At 40.5% G+C, this 14,556-nt stretch overlaps 2 protein-coding genes across 8 annotated transcripts in view; both read right to left on the bottom strand.

The window, feature by feature from the left end:
* LOC124260727 (E3 ubiquitin-protein ligase TRIM33-like) overlaps window positions 1-10,955 on the bottom strand; it is a 55,962-nt gene extending 45,007 nt beyond the window's left edge. Inside the window, exons 1-8 of one of the 2 annotated variants that reach the window (XM_046695040.1) lie at window positions 10,677-10,955; window positions 9,465-10,544; window positions 9,150-9,190; window positions 8,826-8,880; window positions 8,514-8,599; window positions 8,144-8,201; window positions 7,448-7,501; window positions 3,283-5,168 (exon numbers count right to left, since the gene is read on the bottom strand). In XM_046695040.1, the coding sequence (XP_046550996.1) occupies window positions 4,486-5,168; window positions 7,448-7,501; window positions 8,144-8,201; window positions 8,514-8,599; window positions 8,826-8,880; window positions 9,150-9,190; window positions 9,465-10,544; window positions 10,677-10,788 (2,169 nt within the window). In that variant the 5' untranslated portion in view covers window positions 10,789-10,955 and the 3' untranslated portion in view covers window positions 3,283-4,485. Of the gene's footprint in view, window positions 1-3,282; window positions 5,169-7,447; window positions 7,502-8,143; window positions 8,202-8,513; window positions 8,600-8,825; window positions 8,881-9,149; window positions 9,191-9,464; window positions 10,545-10,676 lie in introns of those variants that run through there. The other variant, XM_046695041.1, reaches the window with a different exon arrangement.
* Window positions 1-12,739, bottom strand: part of LOC124260726 — a 135,444-nt gene extending 122,705 nt beyond the window's left edge. For 5 of the 6 annotated variants that reach the window (XM_046695035.1, XM_046695030.1, XM_046695031.1 and 2 more), the window contains exons 1-2: window positions 12,457-12,739; window positions 11,734-11,831 (exon numbers count right to left, since the gene is read on the bottom strand). In XM_046695035.1, coding sequence (XP_046550991.1) covers window positions 11,734-11,831; window positions 12,457-12,724 — 366 coding nt within the window. In that variant the 5' untranslated portion in view covers window positions 12,725-12,739. Of the gene's footprint in view, window positions 1-11,733; window positions 11,832-12,452 lie in introns of all 6 variants that reach the window. The other variant, XM_046695037.1, reaches the window with a different exon arrangement.
* Window positions 12,740-14,556: the final 1,817 nt, after the last annotated feature.

Raw genomic sequence — 14,556 nt, 5'->3', positions numbered from 1 at the left:
TAAGTATGTACTGTAGACTGACCCACTATGTCATGTATGAAAGTGTGTACTGTATACTGACCCACTGCGTCATGTATGTTATTGTGTACTGTAGACTGACCCACTTCGTCATGTATGTAAGTGTGTACTGTAGACTGACCCACTGCGTCATGTATGTTATTGTGTACTGTACACTGACCCATTACGTCATGTATGTAAGTATGTACTGTAGACTGACCCACTATGTCATGTATGTAAGTGTGTACTGTAGACTGACCCACTACGTCATGTATGTAAGTGTGTACTGTAGACTGACCCACTACGTCATGTATGTTAGTGCGTACTGTAGACTGACCCATTACGTCATGTATGTAAGTATGTACTGTAGACTGACCCACTTCGTCATGTATGTAGGTGTGTACTGTAGACTGACCCACTACGTCATGTATGTAAGTGTGTACTGTAGACTGACCCACTACGCCATGTATGTAAGTATGAACTGTAGACTGACCCACTTCGTCATGTATGTAGGTGTGTACTGTAGACTGACCCACTACGTCATGTATGTAAGTGTGTACTGTAGACTGACCCACTACGTCATGCATGTAAGTGTACTGTAGACTGACCCACTACGTCATGTATGTAAGTGTGTACTGTAAACTGACCCACTACGACATGTATGTGTGTACTGTAGATTGACCCACTACGTCATGTATGTAAGTGTGTACTGTAGACTGGCCCACTACGTCATGTATGTAAGTATGTACTGTAGACTGAGACACTACGTCATGTATGTAAGTGTGTACTGTAGACTGACCCACTAAGTCATGTATGTAAGTGTGTACTGTAGACTGACCCACTACGTCATGTATGTAAGTGTGTACTGTAGACTGACCCACTACATCATGTATGTAAATGTGTACTGTAGACTACGTCATGTATTTAAGTGTATAGTAGACTGACCCACTACGTCATGTATGTAAGTGTGTACTGTAGACTGACCCGCTACGTCATGTATGAAAATGTGTACTGTAGACTGACCCACTACGTCATGTATGTAAATGTGTACTGTTGACTGGCCAACTACGTCATGTATGTAAGTATGTACTGTTGACTGACCCACTACGTCATGTATGTAGGTGTGTACTGTAGACTGACCCACTACTTCATGTATGTAAGTGTGTACTGTAGACTGACCCACTACGTCATGTGTGTAAGTGTGTACTGTAGACTGACCCACTTCGTCATGTATGTAAGTGTGTACTGTAGACTGGCCCACTACGTCATGTATGTAAGTATGTACTGTAGACTGACACACTACGTCATGTATGTAAGTGTGTACTGTAGACTGACCCACTACTTCATGTATGTAAATGTGTACTGTAGACTGACCCACTACGTCATGTATGTAAGTGTGTACTGTAGACTGACCCACTTCGTCATGTATGTAAGTGTGTACTGTAGACTGACCGACTACGTAATGTATGTAAGTGTGTACTGTAGACTAACTCACTACGTCATGCATGTATGTGTGTACTGTAGACTGACCCACTACGTCATGTATGTAAGTGTGTACTGTAGACTGACACACTACGTCATGTATGTATGTGTGTACTGGAGACTAACCCACTACATCATGTATGTAAGTGTATACTGTAGACTGACTCACTACGTCATGTATGTAAGTGTGTTCTGTAGACTCACGCACTTTGTGATGTATCTGTGATAAGTGATAAGAAATATAATATGGAATGTGATATATTAGGATATAAAATATGGTATAACAAAAAGACAAAGTCATCAATATAATGGCAAAATACCCTTCATGAATATGTCCACTAGTAATGACTTTGTCAAATGTTTCCGTGTGTATATCAGTGAGTAAGTTAGTGAGTAAGTGAGGTTACTTTTATACTCAGCAATATTCCAGCTATATGGCAGCAGTCCGTAAATAATCGAACCTGGACAAGACAATCCAGTGTTCAACAGCATCAACATCGATCTACGCAACTGGGATACAATTAGAAGTGTCGACCAAGTCACTGACTATATTACAAACCGGAAGACAGAACTGAAAGGTTTTTAAGTTCTGCACCATAAAAGAGCACTACCACCAATTTCAGTCGAAGTCAAACCTGTCGCCATGGAAACGCAAAAACATATTTTATATAGGAAATACCAAAACTACCAAAAGGCATAAGTATACCACCATACCTATCGATGTGCCAAGTTTGGTGAAGAAATATTAAACGGTTTTGAAGTTCAGCTCCGGGAAAGGAAAATGTGCACGGACGGACGGACGGAAGGACGGACGGACGGAGTCCATTTAAATATCCCCGGAAACGCGTTGCGGGGAATAAGAACGGACATTATAAGTTTGTCATACGTATAATTATGCATCCAACTGCATATTATTATTCTGACTGGGATATTTTGACATGATATAATAATGACAGACAGTCACACGGACAGACAGATGGTGTTTTATTTTGTATAAAGGCTTCAAGACCCATGGTACAAGGTCTGTTTGCAGCTTGCATAAGGAATGAAGTGGCAGTTACAGTAACATACAGTAAGAAAATACCCGTTTCAGAACAGGTTACAATTTGCAATCTCATTCACATCTGGAGATATGCGGAAACGTCTTAAGTGAACATCAATGACCATGTTTAAAGTGTCATTAATAATACATCCTCATTTCATGATACACGACATCCACTTCACGTTCAATAGCATCATTGTCATTGCATAGAATAACTCCATCAGTGTAAGTGGTAAAACTGCTCGTAACTAACTATATACCTCGATTATTACTGCCACCCCTAAACGTTGTTAACAACCATCTATATTGAACATCTATGTTAAATAGAGCATATTTTGTATCAGGTAAATTAAATTTTGTTTAGATATATAAATGACAATCAAATGAAATATATAGATCCTACGTAGTCCCAGAAAAAACTCTTATTGAACCTTTCAACAGTTTTACTTTCGGGACACCTACAGCTGACATAAAACTAAAGGCAGGCAGACCAGTACCAAATCGATAAAGTAGACTATATCTGTCACAGGCCCGCCTAGATGTTTTGATATTTATAAACTCACATTAAAAAGAATGTTAATATCACTACTGCCCTACAAAGAACAGTACTATCTAGCTTCTCGGCGAACTGAAATAAAATATATTTGAATCACCTAGTTTACATAATTCAGGCAACACCAAAACCTAATCGATAAAGCAAATTGACAACAGAATTGTTCAGGTGGACCACTTCCCTGTGCACGGTAAACAGCAAAACCTGACAGGATTGATACCAATATTTATTCCAATGCATATTAAATAACATCAGCTAACACCTAGCATATCTTACACAATGAACATCAGACATGTTATCAGATACATACAATATAGAAATATAGAAAGTCAATGCATGTATTTATCAGATAAGTCAACCAGTCCACATGACATCGCAAAATAGTTGAATACAAACAGTTCTCTAAAGCGGGATTCTGGTGATAATTTATCCCCTATTTCAACCTTGTAATTTACTGGAGGAGTAGACAGATCGGAGTCAAACACAACAGGTACAGACGGTAGATGTTTTATATCTACTCATGTCATACTGACCAAAACTAAAGCCTGATATTTTATAATTGGCGTGGAACTCTAAGAGTGGCACATCCATCTCTACACACCCCATTGTCAGAGGTAGACCCAGTGTTTCAATTAGACAGTAACTCACACACAACTTTCAGTTTTCAATTTTATACACACATGTAAATGTACATAGGGGGCCATGTTGTAATCAACTCTGTGACATGGCAGGATTGTACTTTTGACATTATTTGTGTGGATACACGGACCAAGAAAAAACACACAAAGTAAACCCTCTGTGGGTAATTTAAATTATTTCCAAACACAACAGGACTGATAGAATAAAGAAACAGACAGTTTCGTAGCTACATTTCTCTCCTAACACAAGTACTTTGGCACATTAAAACTGGGACATTATATGTCCGCTTCTATCACTTTCATTGTCTAACTGAACTGACATCAACATGTCTATTTTACAGCTACAAATATTATATTTCAAACTATAGCCTCAACGAATGGGTATTTAAATTGTTTATTTCACAGAAGAAAAACAAAATATGTCAAAATATTCGTGATTTGAAACAACTTTTTACTCAATCAGCAACTCAGTTGTTAGTTGTGACATGTCCCAGAAATGTATGAAATGTTTCATATACTGATCAGTTATTACATAATAATAATCATAACAATACTCTTGTGTGGATGTAAAATGCTGCTAGTACACAAATGAAAACTGTCATGTAGAAAACCGACATATTTAGCTAACCTTGTCACATTGTTGTACACAACATACAACGCATAAACAGGTAACTTCTATGTCCGCTTCTTTCAGTTCTGTGGTATTGAATTTGTCTGATAAAGTTGATGTGTGATATTTACAAGTTTACACTGGGTCATGTTTAGTATATTCCTTAGGCCAGGACTTCATTAATGAGTGATTTCTTGATGTCAGACATGAGGATCTCCTCCCCACTGACCACCTTCATGTTTACTGTGTAGTCACTGACCCGACAGACAGCAAACACAGGGAGAAGATCCTCCCTGAACTCCACATCAACTTTCCCTAAAACAACCGACCTGTCTATGTCAATAAATCCTATTCTACCCCTCCCGACATCCAACACAATGCCATAGTGGAGGGTGGCCTGTCTGCCGGGTGTGGTAGACATTGTGTTACTGTAACACTTCCCCCACTCCCCCGCCAGATACACCCTGGTACAGAGACTCCCCTGGTGTGTGCCACAGCTCCATACACGGACACACCAGGAGCGGGGCTGGTCACAAACATACATCTCACTGTCTACCTGGCTCTCCTCCCCCACACCTACCTCCAGGACAGGCCACCCCAACACTCTAACCACAACACCCACCCTGATATGGGTCTCCCAGTAACGTGTTGTGTGGGGGACAGGGGTGACACTAGAGGGGGATGGAGTAAGGGGGATGGGGGTGGAGCTACACGTGCCGAACAATCTCTGTAGCTTGCCACTGTCCGTGTGTTGTGTCGCGGGCGGCGAGTTTGCCAGCTCACCGTCGGTAGTAACATGGCACCAGCGTGTGTTGACTCGACCAGCGTCCAGTTCGAGTTTAGGACCTGGAAATATACAATTGTTATTTTATTGAGTTTAGCAACTGTATTTCCTACAATATATCATTGTATTGTTTGTCCCGTGTCAGTGATTCCAAAACAGAGCACTAAATGATCGGCTGCCATTTTCGTCCGTCTGTAAATACAACGATGCTCGTGCTCTAGATAGTAATAATAACGGCATGATACTATCAAGATGGGTATTTAAATTGTTTGTCATACATTTCTACATGCATTGGTAAACAAATAAACACTGGTTTAAATACTTTTTTCACCCAGCTGAGTTTGACCTAGTTTGTTGTGATGGCGGTCAGAAATAGACACTACCGCTCCCTAATTATGGGAATGTTTCAACATCATTTCACTATAAAACTATCACCATAGGTATTCTAAACTCATATCACACAAAATAGTAAAGAATGAGACAGACAAAATTGCTGTTTGCCGATATTTTTATTTGTGAGTGTTCAACAGACAGAACGTTAATCGGTAACTTCTACGTCCGCTTCAATAACTGAACACAGTTTTATGACACTCGCTGTGTGGGGAAGGTAATTGTCCGGTCGTGTGTGTTGATTAAGATACGTATTTGTGAATGGTATGGATAATATACGATTTAATTAAATATATATAAATACTGCAACATAGCAATAATCAATACATTTTAAGGTAAACACACATATACATGTTTAACCCTGCAGACTAAAGAACACTGCATATTCAAAATTGATCTATTTTGGGGGCGGTTGTCCGTAAGAGTTGAATTGAAACAATTTCAGACAAGGTCAGTATATAACCATTTCCAATCTATTTACTGGTTCTGCAGTTCTCTTATAACGTCATATACTAAAGCAGCATGTTTAGGCACACTTTATCCTTCTTTGGACCACTGAAACTACTAAAACGAGGTCTTATAAATGATGCACATTCACATCTGTTGGGTGGTGGCTGGTTGGTTTGTTGCTTAACGCCGCACTCGCCAATATTCCAGCTCTATGGCGGTCTTTAAATATTCGAGTCTGGACTTGACACTCCAGTGATGAACAGCATGAGCATCGATCTACACAACTGGGATACGACGACATGTGTCAACGACGTCAGCGAGCCTGACCACCCCATTCCGTCAGCCGCCCCTTACGAGAAACATAGATTACCGAAAACCAATTCTAAGTCGGATCTTCACAGGTGTGGGGCGGTGGTGCAGACGAGTAAATGCGTGAAGAGTTCCCTCGACAAGGCGGTGGCCGGACCACCAGATTCAAACTGCTGAAATCCGGATCTTCACCAGCTAGGGTAGGAAAGGCTCGCTGATGCTTTGCAAGGAGTGTTAAGGGTCAGTAATGTAGCTCTTGCATCCAACAGTGAGGTGTGGTGAGGTGAAATTGGGTTTAACGTCGTACTTGAGAATATTTCGCTCATGTGACGACGTGCATGCGTGTGTATGTGTATGTGCGGCTGCTTGTACTAGCCCAGACCGAAGATGGTTTTATAGTGCTAGCCCATTGAGATACCATGCCGCAGTGAAGCATGAATACCCCACTCAGACACATTATACTGACTCCGAGCCGACCAGTCCTTGATGTACCCATTAATGCCGAGCGCCAGGCAGGGACCAACAAGTACCATATTTTAACGTCTTTTGGTATTTCGCGGTCGGGGATCGAAACCGCGACCTTCCGCTCTCCGGGCGGACGCTCTAACCACTACACCACGGAGGCGGTCGCATCCAACAGTGAGTGAAAAGGGCACATCCGCAAGAAATCTATCTGGGGCAGAATCTAAATATATTTCATTCAAAATGTTTGAGAAAGAGTGATTATAATCCCATCACAAAAAACGTAACATTGTTCTACACGATAATTATAAGAGGCAAAGGGACAGTATTAATGTGCCCGGATATGAACGTCATAGAAGCGGACTAGAAATATTATTATATTATTATTACAATGTTAAAAGGTTATCATTTCTCCTGGCTTCATCGGATTTTGTGAGATCAAACCCGTTATTGGCCTTCATTTGGCGAGTAACCAGTCAGGGATGCCCCAAAATATATAAGTGATAATTATGATTATGATATAACAAATGTGATATCGGATATATCAGGACCTTTTTCGAGTGAGTTATCTATCATCATAAAAACCCCAAAGAAAATTATGTCTGATATTGGATTGAGTGAAATGCACGAAACTACATGATGCGTCATTAATGAAGTTGGGTTTCGAGCTACACTCTACATCAGAGGTCTGTATTTCATAGTACAATCATGATGATTGAAATTTACTTACAGATGATGAAATTAACACTGCGGTCCTGTCTTATGACGTGCAATGTGGCATAGCCTGTTAAAGAAGAGGTTAAAACATCACAATGGCACACTTGTTTCTGAACATAGATAAGATATGAAGTAATTGTTACATGATATTTCGTCAGTGGGTGGTGGTTCAACCGCCTTTACATATATTATATTTTAAGTCATACCATGGAGCGTCGAGGTGATGTGGTTATGGCACAAGTTGATGGAAGTCATTACAGATAATTGTTGTAACATCAACAACAGTGTGATACATAGCCTGGAATCGTCAACTTAAATGAACTAAACACTTCAAGCATGTACTTGTTGAAAACGCTATTTTCGTTTTAAGCTGATACACGTTTCACAGCCATGTGTAATTAGGTTTTGGAAGATTCGTGACAAAATGTGAAATTTCATGTTATCCAAGTCTACATTAAACAGCAGTTACTAAATTTCATCATGAATTTGTGGTTTTGTAGGTATGAATATTTATCGAATAACTAGTTCTGTTATGGGAACTCAATTGAAATGTAAAACGCGATCGTCTCTGCTGAAAGAGATTTCATTGGGGCCTCAAGACAAAATGTTATGAATGGCTTGATGAAGATCAATGAGGGTACCTGTTCGCGAACAGAGACAGCGGGTCTTGCCCTTCTGGTAGAACGAAAATAAACCAGATTGTACATACCTTGCAACGTAATACCACGTGGAATTGTCTCGTCGGGGATGAATGCTGCGGTTAGGAGCTGAAAGTTAAGTGTACACTACTCATGCATTAATACAGAAAACCTTATTCGGTTGACTTTCATCCATATCGTGTACCATAAATTCAGAGAATGCGTATTCACACGTTATTGAAGGTGTTTGTGAGTTTATCCAGGTTCATGCCAAATATACTTGTGACTGAGATTGGGAGTTATGACCTAACTACCTACATGTTACGAGGACATGCACTCATTTGAAATGATGGAATGACCTCTCAATCCACCGTGACGTCCCTTGCGACAAGAAGTGAGTACTGATGAAACCCAGAATCCTCATAGGAATATTGGACGTACATTTGTGACAATGCCATGCACTTCTTGTGATGTTAGCTGTTCAGGTTCCTGTGATCTCGCCATTCTGCTGTCTGATCCTTTCAGTTCTGTTCACAGAAGAAAAAAATATGTTTGTATTGTATTGGATACAAGGATCTAATTGTTGGTGTTTATAGAAGATTACGTCAATAAAACGTAACATTAGGTCGGTAGAAAACATATTTACATTTTCAGTTAATGATGATTTAAGCACTTGGTTATTATATACTGTAAGGTTTGAAAGCTGCTAGTGTTATTTGCTGTGTAGTCCTCCACCATGGTGTCGCAATTTACCTGGGATGATGCTATGTATCATCTGTCGGAGTTGTTGCCACCGCCCTTCATGCATCTGAAACAACAACAACCCTCGCATTAAACAGATCAGTTGTTGAGCACAGTATGTGTGTGTGTACATATATGCATATGTCTATCATCAACGACAAACACATACACACACTCACGCACACACAGAGTTGGACGCACGCAAGCACACACACACTCATGCACTTACATATATAAACACAAACGCGTGCAGGCACATGCGCGCACACTCATATACAAACATGCATACATGTGCGGATTATTGGAGACTATATTTACTGTAACATGACATCATACCATGATGGTTTCTCGTTCTCTCCTTATCATCGTCAGCAGATCTGAAATAGAATACAGACCAGAGAAATTTAAAATGACGTTGATGCTTAATTGTCTCTTTACAGCTTATATTCGCAATTAAATCAGTTGAAAGTATTATATTTCTTTGCATACGTGAAACATAAATATAGTTGAGTAACAAGTATTCTGTTTTTTGTAAAACTATTCAAATTGACTGAATCATAAACGCAAAGGTCCAGTTCAATTAGTCAAACGAGACGAGGGTCCATATCCGTTAGCATAATCTAAACGTAAACTGTCTTGATTTATATTCACCTTGTGAAGTAGGCTGAGAATCTGGAATATGATCCATGTTGAGACTGGAGGCGAGACCACCAAATGTGTCGATAAGTTCCTCCATGGCTCTCTGGCCTTGAAAGGTAAGAAGGATTCTTGTGTCTTGTGTGTCATCTTCTGGAAGCTCCAGCTTCAGATTTTCATCACATTTCGTCTGCATTACATCTGTGAGAGTAATGAGCTCCTCTCGTCTTGTAGATTCAAGTGTTCTCTGGGTGTAGTCTATCGCCGATACTATTGAAGTATGGACGTCTTGTAAAGTGTCCAGTTTATCTTGAACCATTACACGAGGGGCCTGTAGACTCATTAGAATCTCCTTCATCAGTTGTCTCTGTCGATGAAGGAACCGTACAGCAACACTAGTGCAAACTGTAGCGGCATCTTCTTGCAGCTTTCTCTGAGTATTACCCAGTTCATTTTGGTGTCTCGTGACACTTTCCATTCTGCCAGTGACATCTTTCAGTTTAAGTTGTTGCTTCTGCACTTGTTCCTCCAGCTGATCCTTTGCAACGTCATAGGCCTGATTCAAATCTTCATTCTTGTGCATCTCGTGGGCCCCACGGTCACATATAAGACAGATTGCCTTCTTACACGTGTGGTCATATAGCTGCAGTTTGTTGTCAGGGTGGTCTCTGCAGTAACGGTCCTTCAGCCACTGATTCATAGGGATATTCTCGGCCTGGTTGATCTCAGTTACTCTGTGATTTCGATTCCGTGTCACCGTGTCATGGAGTTTATGGCAGTCAGAGCAGAGCTTCTCATCACATTCGTGACAGTACACTACAACTTTAGCATCATGCTTCCCTTCGATGTAGCTGCATTTCATCTCACCATCCGCGTTGACTTTATAGGCAGCTTCATTTCGTCTGACATGGTCTACTGATGTCTGCTCCATGGTGAACTCACGACCACAGGAAGGACAGTGTAGGCAGTTCTCATCTACCTGTGTAGCTTGATCAAGGCATGGCTTGCAGGCAGAATGAAGGCATGGAAGAAGACGAAGCTGACTTTCATCACAACAGGACTGAGTTGAAAACTGGCTCATTCTCTCCTCAGAACCTGATGGCAGAAAAGTAACACAACATAGGTAAAATGCAATGGACCGGATATAGGGCTAGGTATTGAAGCTTGTGTTAATATTTGAGATAACTGTTTAATTTGAAAGACAGATTGTCCCTCCACCCACTCTACCTCCATGTTGGACTTGCTCTGTATTGTCCACCCAGTCTGGAGACTGTGACCTTGCATCACCCACTAGAGCATCGTATGCCTCCTGTTTTTCTTGTAGTCTCTGTAACGGCATTTATCACATCATCTATTGATCATATGTGCTCTTTTTTTGTTTAATTTCAGAAGATGTTTCTCAGTTTCAATGTATAAACAAATCCATTCTCACCTTTTCTTCCTTCACCCATGATTAAATATTAATCACCAGAACATCAACATGTCATGATGTGACAGGTGCCAATTTGTTTCTATTTCGTATGCGCTGCAAGTGATTTCTTTCAAATACTCACCTTGTTCACGTTCTCACATTCTTCTTTACTCTGTTGTAAATCCGCATCGGTCTTGGATAATTCTGTTTTTACTGACAAGAGACAATTGCAGAAGTAATAAATCACGACTCCACCAAGCTTATTGACAGTAAATATCTCTCTCTCTCTCTCTCTCTCTCTCTCTCTCTCTCTCTCTCTCTCTCTCTCTCTCTCTCTCTCTCTCTCTCTCCTCTATGTGACAATTGTCTGCTTACGAGCTTCAACTTCATAATTGTGCTTTTCAGTCTGTGATATGTGTTCAGCTCTTTCCTTTTTAATTGTTCCCTTCAGCTCAGCGTGGGCCTTGTCTTTTTGTGAAGTCCTTCTATTTCCTGACAACAAACGTTAATGACTCGTAAACACGGTCAGTCAGTGTGTCATACGAAAAGAAATGAAAAGACGTTTTATATAGAAATAACTGCCATGGAGGGAAGTGACCACACGGAATGAATAGGGTCTGACGAACAGTTTGAAGCAACAGTCCATCCTTCCATATGCAAATATGTCACGTCACACGAGGTGTTCAGACTCTCACGAGTTAATTTGTACACCTTGTGGATTGATGTCACCTGACACACTCACCAAATTGAGACCACTAAACATGAATGACCTTCCCAGTTTGAAGTATTAAAATCTGGATATTAGTACTGATTTGTCTACTTGCCTTGTCATGTGATAAACTGACAAGGATGTTCTGCATTTTAAAAACTCACAGTGTGGAGTGCTGCTATTTGTCTATCTTTTCCATCAAGTTCCCTTTTGTGCTGAGCCTCCAGCTTGTCCTTGTTCACATAGATGAGATCTGAGTGACCTGAAATGTATGATATTCATGGCGTCCCATCATGTCGTACAATCTTGAAGACTTATAGTTACACAGGCACTGCAGCTGTCAGGAAAGGTAGTTATCACAAGTCGTCCATAAAACAAGTACGATGTTAAAGCCTAAGTGTGCACGTAGAAATTGTTTTCATATCGGAATTTAAGAATCGGGCAATATCAATGATTGAAAATATAAGCTCAATTTTGTCACACTGAAAGTAGAACACACATTAAAAGCCTTGAAATGTTATGACATCATGGGGTCTCTGCTTTCCGGGCAAAACAGGTGAGTGGTATTCCCCTTAGATTATGACGTTGCTGACTGTCTAGTCTCAAAGCATTTTCCCACAAATGAGACAACGCCTCTAAATATTGTAATATATAATTCTGGTTGCCTGCAATGTACTGCTATATACTATTTGAACTGACACGTTATTATCAGAGGACGATCTGAATACGATATTTCAACCCAAGTAAATAGCGCTGCCCTAAGTCGTTCATAAGCAAGCCCTTTGTTTACTATCTTAAGTGTTTACATATAGATATACACCTGTGTGTGAGAGTGGTGTGTGTGTGTGTTTGTGTTTCAGTCACACGAAACTTTTACACATACAAACCTTCTTCAGTTGAAGTAGCATCAAGTTGTGCCTTGATAAATGGCTGTGACCTATCAAGGGCTGCACAGAATGCCTTGTACCCTTCGACTCCTTTTTTCCTCAGAGTGTCGAGGAACACCTGACATTTCTCTCGTCCAGAGTCTCTACACCTTTCATAGTCCTCCAATGTGAAGATACGTTCCGCATACAAGACATTCAGCACATGGTCGACCTGAAGTTCCTCCTTCAGAAACACGTGATTCTTCTGCAGGATAATGGTGTGGGCCATGTCCAACCTATAATGACGTCTGTGGTTCTTTCTGGGAAGGAAAAGTGGCACATATAACACTGTACATTGTGCCATCTTCCATCTTTACTGTGTTTGTCCTTTGGGGTTGAATCAAAGCCATGCCATTAAAACTTCATAGAAGCATAATCCTGTGTTATTTAAAGACAGATCAACGTTTCATTCAGAATAAACAAAAGGTGTGATGTTGCTACAGCATTTCTGATGCTCAACAGTTGAGAATAAGTATCAAATATGTCCAATGGTGAAACAGTAGCAGAACGTCAGAGATAAAAGACATATGGCATATCAAACACGTACTTTTAAAATATGAACGTGTAAACATATAACGTTTGAAAAATGATACTGCACTTAACCACATGGTATATTCTACCCGACTAAAGGTACATTTTATAGGTAATGTTGGTCATGTATTGTGCCCCACCATGAATGAAATGCGCTGATGGAAAGCAGTCTGAGGACTTATCTTGGTACGTTTTGTGCAATATAACTAACGATTCCTTTTTACAGAACACCGTCGAGGGTGGAGCAGGAATGTGTGGTTACAGGAATGCAGTCTGATGACAATCCTGCCAAACTTCTTCGTCAAATCAAATCAGGTCGAGGTATACGATGCATCTGTTGATTGGGCTATGGTGGCATACATTTCTGTATTTGGCAAACTTTGAAACTGAAATAAGCCTGATCACACAATGCCGACAAAAACTATTATGGAGGTCGATGAGTCATGATAGCCGCAAAGGTCATGGTTAGAATTGGTCTTCAGCAACCTATGCTTGTCGTACGAGGCCACTAACGGCATCCGGTGGTCAGGATTGCTGACGTGGTTGACACATAACAACGTCTCTCCTCTCTCTCTCTCTCATCTCTCTCTCTCTCTCTCTCTCTCTCTCTCTCTCTCTGTCGTGCGTGTGTGTGGGTGGGTGGGGTGGGGGTGTTCCAATATAATAATGTTCAAACACAAGGCATTTAGAATCCGCCCGGCAGGTCGTCTGGCGCAGTGGGGATATCAAATACACATTGCCAAGTGAGCACTTGGAGTACACACTGTCAACCGAGGACTTAAAGTACATAACGCCGACTTTATTTACACACAAGTCCCAAACAATCAGCAACTATGTAATCAACTGAAGGGTCAATGCTATCGACTTAATTCAAATATATATGATCTTTGACTGATGACTATTCTTTTTTTCCAATATAATAATGTACAAACACAAGGTATTTAGAATCCGTCCTGCGGGACGTCTGGCTTCAGTCAGTACTTATTCTGAAATTGGTTTTGTACCAAATAATCAAATAAAACAGCCCACGCCATACTCAGCATTCACGTAATGTATCAGACAATACATTAAAACTTCGATACTACCAATTACTTGTGTCTTGCAGACAAAATGTCATCTAAATCCAACTTGTTTGCCTACGTCAGTCGTGAAAACACAGGCCTGAAACATTGCATCCAGCACAGGGTCCTCCTCGAGGTTCATCTTAAGAAATGTATCATTCATTTGTACGACAACATCATAGGGTATACCCTCCAGCGATTCAAGGTGCATGTGGTTACTCTTTGAAATGAAAGCGACCCACAAATAATAACAGGCATAAACGGTGTTCCACATTTATCATGTGTTTAGATCAATCACAATAATGTCGATAAGGTATCGAAACTTCAAAGATCATTTGGCCAACCTCGAACAAGTAGTGTAATGGGTGTATATGTAAGCAAAGATTCATATTCCTCTGGTCGTTTTATACTTAAGAGAGATCACCTTCAATGACATATGAAGTCTTATCTTCCTGTCCCGTTCCTTATT

Source organism: Haliotis rubra, unplaced genomic scaffold (genome assembly GCF_003918875.1).
Source record: "Haliotis rubra isolate DU_JTF1 unplaced genomic scaffold, ASM391887v1 Scf772, whole genome shotgun sequence".
NCBI classification, from domain to species: Eukaryota; Metazoa; Mollusca; class Gastropoda; order Lepetellida; family Haliotidae; genus Haliotis; species Haliotis rubra.
This window is presented reverse-complemented; position numbering and strand designations above follow the sequence as displayed.